The following is a 5,840-nucleotide window of genomic DNA, read 5'->3' as shown; positions in this document are numbered from 1 at the left end:
TGCGAATGGATCTCACGCGGATGCTTCTGCTACCATCCGGCGCACTTGAAATCGATGAAGTCATCCCAGCCGATCGAGGAACGTACCAGTGTAACGTCACATCCGGAACCTTTTCGCGCCTCAGTAGTAAATCAAACCTTAACATCAAATCAACCGCCGGACAACCGCAAAGCTTCGCACCACCCTCGTTCGTGATAGTTCCGCAGCCTCAAACCGTCAAAGAAGGTGACACCGTCATTCTGGACTGTGTGGCCAACGGAAATCCGAAGCCAACCATCAAGTGGCTTCGCAACGGGGAAGAAGTAGACATGAACGATCTGGACTCGCGATTCCGAATCATCGGAACGGGTTCGATGCAGATTAACTCCATCCAAGATACGGATGCGGGGGATTACCAGTGCAGGGCAAGTAATTCGGAGGACTCGCTGGATGCCTCGGCGACGGTGCAGGTTCAGGTGCCGCCAAAGTTCATCCTGAGTCCGGAGGATAAGGTTGCCTACGAGAAGGAGGAGCTGGAACTGCAGTGCAGCATTCATGGCAAGCCGACGCCCGTGATTCAGTGGTTGAAGAATGGAGACCTGATTACTCCGAACGAGTACATGCAGATTGTGGCTGGGTAAGTGCTTCAAGTTTCCCCTTGATGCAATTGTGGGTAGTCTTTAAAAGGTTCAATCTCTAGCTTCAAGAATCCACCTTAAGATACACCTCCTGCTGCAAGTCTATCCACAATTGCATTAGCATAATCGATACTGCATGCCATTGACCTTGCGTCAGGAGCAGCACATGAAACTTGGCGTTGACTCAAACTTTTCATTTCTGTCTACTTTCTTTCCTGTTCCGCCGCCGCCGACACCACCTCCAGCCACAATCTCAAGATCTTCCTTCATCTCACGGTTCCGACGCCGGCATGTTCAGTGCATCGGCACGAACCCTGCCGGCAGCGTCCAGGCCGCGGCCCGTCTGGAAATCGTCGAGCCAGGTAATTTATCGTTATTTGATGCAACTTTGGTGCTGGCGCAGTGCGCTGGATTTGAGTTTGTCTTTTTTTGCTATAAGTTTTTTTTCTTACTATTTTTATTGATGTTTTTTTCTTCTTCTGTTTCCGATTTACTTTTCGTCTTCATTGGTTCATTGCGATGTATCGATTTCGGTTACTGTTCGTTTCGTCACGCGGCACCGGATTGTGTTGATTATGATTTATTGCCATTCTTTGCGACAATTTTGCATGCAAATGGTTCTGTTTGTTTGGCACGCTGGTTGGATCTTCCTTGGGGTGGTGACACCAGGGCAATCGAAACGACACAAGGGCAAAAAGTACCACCAGAATCAATCCAAGATGAAATCGTACGAGAAACCCATCATCCCTTCCTATCCTACCGACCCCAAGCTCAAGGTGGTTCTGGACAGTTTGCTCTCCAAGACCAAGGACAAAGCGAACGTGAACCAGAACAAGTTCCAATATGACGAATATACGGACGACGATTATCTCGAGCACGAGGAAGAACACGACGAAGACGAGGAGGAGGGCAAAATCTACTCGCTGCGACCCAACGAAGATCCAAACAAGCTGTACCAATTGACCGTTCGGTTGCGGTCGGCGGAAGACGGCGGTGGCGACATTGGCCACTTTTCTAACTCACACTTTCCCAATGCTGTCACGCGAAAATACCCGAAATTCACCCTAGATGGTGGAGAGAGACTGGCGGCACCACTTCCGGGACCCCCGCGGGATCTGCACGCGCAAATCGTGAAGCCCCGGTTCGTCACGCTCAGCTGGCTGGAACCGGCCAAGAATCCGGACGAGGTCATCTCGTACTCGGTGTACTACAAGATGCACACCAGTGATAGGTGAGTGTTCCGTTTTCTATATTTTAGAATCTTTAAGCTTCAAGCTTAAGCTTAAGATTTCCGTTAAAATGTCTCAATTCTGTACACTTTTCTCAGGGAGCGCAAAATCACCACCAAGTCTCGCGACGAACAGGAAGTGAACATCCAGTCGCTGCTTCCGGGCAAAACCTACCAGTTTCGCGTTGTCGGCAACAGCAACCACGGCTCGGGGGAATCGTCCGCGGCGTATGAAGTCCGCACGCACTCGGAAGAGAACATCGCCGGGCCACCGCAGAACCTCCGCGGCCTCGCTCTGACCGACAAGGAGATCCACCTCCAGTGGGAAGCGCCCCTCGTCTCAACGGCGGAAATCTCCAAATACCGCGTGTACTACGCCGAAATCGAAAACGGCGACGAAATGTACTCGGACACCACGTCCACCGAGATCACGATCAACGAGCTGCGACCGTACACCGAGTACACGCTGTACGTGGTACCGTGGAACCAGATGGGCATGGGCGACCCGTCGCACGAAATCGTCGTCAAAACGCACTCGTCCACTCCGACGGAACCGCCGTCGAATGTGACGCTGGAGGCGACGAGTTCCACTCGATCACGGTCCGGTGGCAACCGCCTCCGGTGGAAGATCGCAACGGGCAGATCACCGGATACAAGATACGGTACAGGAAGAACAAGAAAGCGCTGCAAGTGGAAACGACTCCGGCTAACGCGGCACTGGGAGCTGAAGGGGCTGGAACGGCTGTCGGCGTACCAGGTGAAGATCGCCGCCATGACGGTAAACGGATCCGGGCCGTTCACCGAGTGGCACCAGATTGAGACTTATGAGAATGATTTGGACGAGTCGCAGGTTCCCGGGCAGCCGGGGTGGATTAAAAGTGAGTATTTTTTGTTCTGGGATTATTTATAATGGGTTGTAACGTTGCTTGTTCTTTCAGCACGTCCTGGAGCGGACAGCATATCAGTCACGTGGACTCCACCGATTCACCAGGAGATCAAGGTGCGAAACTACATTCTCGGCTGGGGTAAGGGCATTCCGGATGAGGACACTACCGACGTAGAGGAGCACATTCGGACGTACGAGATTCGAAATCTAGAACCCAACACGGAGTACGTGATATCACTGCGTGCTAGAAATAACATGGGCGATGGTCCACCGATCTACGACACCGTACGAACTCGAGAAGATTCGCCGATTGAGGCACCAACTCCGCTGGAAGTTCCCGTAGGCTTGCGAGCCATCCCAATGTCGGGTACTGATCGTAGTGTACTGGACGGACACCACCCTAAGTAAGAGTCAACACGTGACCGACAAACAGACACTACGTGGTCAAGTACTCGCAAACGTCTGCCTCCAGTAGATTCCGGTATTACAACACGACCGATCTGAACTGCATGATCGGTGATCTACGTCCCAGTACGCAGTACGAGTTCGCAGTCAAAGTAGTCAAAGGCCACCGTCAATCGGCGTGGTCAATGTCTGTGATAAACTCAACCCATCAGGCATCGCCAGTTTCACCTCCACGGGATCTAGTCGTGTCCCACGACGAACGCAACCCGTTAACGGCGATCCTCCAGTGGGAACCTCCACGTCACACCAACAGTCCAATCACCGGCTACGTGGTCCTTTACACCACCGATCCGAATCGACGCGATCGAGACTGGAACGCCGAAGCGGTCGTCGGAGACAAGACCAGTGCGGAGATCAAGAACCTGGAACCGCACACCATGTACTACTACAAGGTTCAGCCGAGGAACTCCAAGGGTTACGGCCTCTTTTCGGCTATGGTGTCCCAGACGACGGGCGCCGAGGTAGACTCCAGTGGAAACATTACCATGCCCCAGTCAATCTCCCCGAAATGGTGTACGTGATCGTTGGGTTTCGCTAGTCACGGCGGTGATCGCCATTGTAATCGTAGTCATGATTTGCCGGAAGAAACCGGAAGGAACGCCGGAGCACGCGAAGAAGAGCTACCAGAAGAACAACGCGGGATCATCAAACCGCCGGATCTTTGGATCCACCACGACCAGATGGAGCTTAAGAATCTGGACAAGAGTAATCACAGCACAACAACGCCCGGCTCGGTTGACGGGGAGCGTCCAGCAGGGGGCGATGACACTGCCGCGATCGGTCGCGGGCCATGAGTACGAGAGAGTGAGACGCCGATTGCGCACGTGACGAACTCCTGGACAAGCGGACCTACGTTCCTGGTTATACAGGTGGGTGGATTTTAGTTTAAACTCAAATGATAATGTTGACATCCAGATCATTTCTTTCAGGAACCACTACCCCGCTCAGCTCCACCATGGAACGTCCGCAGTACCCGCGGACGCAGTACAACATGGCATCCCGACCGCATATATCGCTCGAACAGCAAACCCTGTCCCAGCAGAGCTTGCTCCAGCACCCCAGCTGCCGCCGGCCAATCCGATGGTCCAAACGCCGGAGAATCCGTACACCTACGAGGGCAACTACAGGTACGACTCGGGGTTACTCTTGAAATTATAATGCGCATTCACTTGGGGATGGTAATCTTAGAGGGTTGTAGACTGGATTTCGTCATGTATACAGTCACTTTTTCGTTTGAACAGGTTGAACAGAAGTTGTTTAATAATTGGCCTCCGTTTCACTTTGAGGGGAGCTCGGGATATCTGTTGACATTTTTATTTATGACTGACCTCTTACTTTTACAGTAATCCAAACGTGACGTATGCTCCGGCATGACCGTGGATGCCCCCAAACGGGGCAGGGTCATCCCGAAGAGCTTCAGCGTACCTGCGCCACCAGCCTCCACCCCCATCATCACCAACCAGGGAAAGCACGGTAAGAATTTCCGGCTCTGACGCGTTGAACGATTTTACGAAACCCCTTCTTCCAGTGCAAACCCTCCGTCACGATACGCCCCCAGAACTCCTGTCCGTACAAGAAGCCCCGCTGTCAACGACCGGCTCGCTAACGAACCGACTCCAAACGGGGCCGCCGTCCCACTCCACAGACGAGATCCAGCGGTTAGCGCCGTCCACGTCGACCGAGGAGCTCAACCAGGAGATGGCCAACCTCGAGGGCCTGATGAAGGATCTGAGTGCAATCACGGCCAACGAGTTTGAGTGCTAGTAGCGAGAGGAGCGCGCGATGAGGAATACGATGCGAGTGAATCATGAGCCGTTGCTGGTGGATCCGGATTTTTTGTTTGGATCCTAGCGACGAAGTATTTAGTCATTATTAGGTTAGGGCGTGTCGCCGGTACTTGTGACGAGTCGCTAAGCTGCGTTTAGTTTTATTGTGGGCTTCTACAATCGATTTGCCGTTGTCTCAAAATGATATTGATGCAAACCTAAACCAGTATACCTGGCCCCGGTGGTTGGTCACATCTTCGTTTGACACTTTTAGCTTGTACCCAAGTTGGTTGGTCAAAGTAAAACTAAAAAGTGACGGACTGTCACTTTACACGGCGCTCACGCACACTATCAAAACAAACGTTTGGTAGTGTGTGTGAAATCTATATAAAAGGGTGTCATTTAAAAGTGACTGCCTTCGTTTGACAACAGTTGGTGTCAAACAATCGGGCTGAGAGTATGAAAAAAGAGGTGAAATTGAACCCATTTCTCCATGGCAGCTGACCGAGTTCGAGCGAAGCGTCAAGTCGCGAAACGCATTAGTGCTAATCTTATTTATTTGCTGTTTCTACTAAAACGCGAACGCGAATGGCGAAGGGTTGTCCTTCGTTCGGAGCAGGAGTGACAACCCCCTAGACAGGCGACATCTGCGTAATTATTCTGTAAATAGATAAAAACATCCCCCTCTAGTGAGTAAGGCTTTCCACACGCTAAACAAGACACACAAGATATTGAGAGTCGCGCATCACAGCGGAATGCAAAAAAGTAAGAGCGACTGAGCCACTTTTGACTTTGTTTTATTTAATTTATGCTAATAGATACTATTTAAAATATATATTTTAAAGCGTCAGATAGGTAGCATTTCATTCCCAGTGATT

At 51.5% G+C, this 5,840-nt stretch overlaps 1 protein-coding gene across 1 annotated transcript; it reads left to right on the top strand.

Annotated features, from left to right (window-relative positions):
• Positions 1 to 5: 5 nt before the first annotated feature.
• LOC6041329 (neogenin) lies at positions 6 to 5,222 on the top strand. Its single transcript, XM_038262241.1, is given in 23 exon segments — positions 6 to 616; positions 863 to 881; positions 884 to 911; positions 914 to 979; positions 1,287 to 1,848; positions 1,945 to 2,435; positions 2,438 to 2,555; positions 2,557 to 2,723; positions 2,784 to 3,102; positions 3,104 to 3,158; positions 3,160 to 3,697; positions 3,700 to 3,726; positions 3,729 to 3,830; positions 3,833 to 3,935; positions 3,937 to 3,994; positions 3,997 to 4,027; positions 4,030 to 4,065; positions 4,126 to 4,248; positions 4,251 to 4,323; positions 4,540 to 4,559; positions 4,562 to 4,692; positions 4,725 to 4,784; positions 4,787 to 5,222. Coding segments are annotated over 23 exon segments (3,912 nt in total). The 3' UTR covers positions 4,961 to 5,222.
• Positions 5,223 to 5,840: the final 618 nt, after the last annotated feature.

The sequence above is a fragment of the Culex quinquefasciatus genome, chromosome 3 (genome assembly GCF_015732765.1).
Source record: "Culex quinquefasciatus strain JHB chromosome 3, VPISU_Cqui_1.0_pri_paternal, whole genome shotgun sequence".
In the NCBI taxonomy this organism is placed as follows: Eukaryota; Metazoa; Arthropoda; class Insecta; order Diptera; family Culicidae; genus Culex; species Culex quinquefasciatus.
This window is presented reverse-complemented; position numbering and strand designations above follow the sequence as displayed.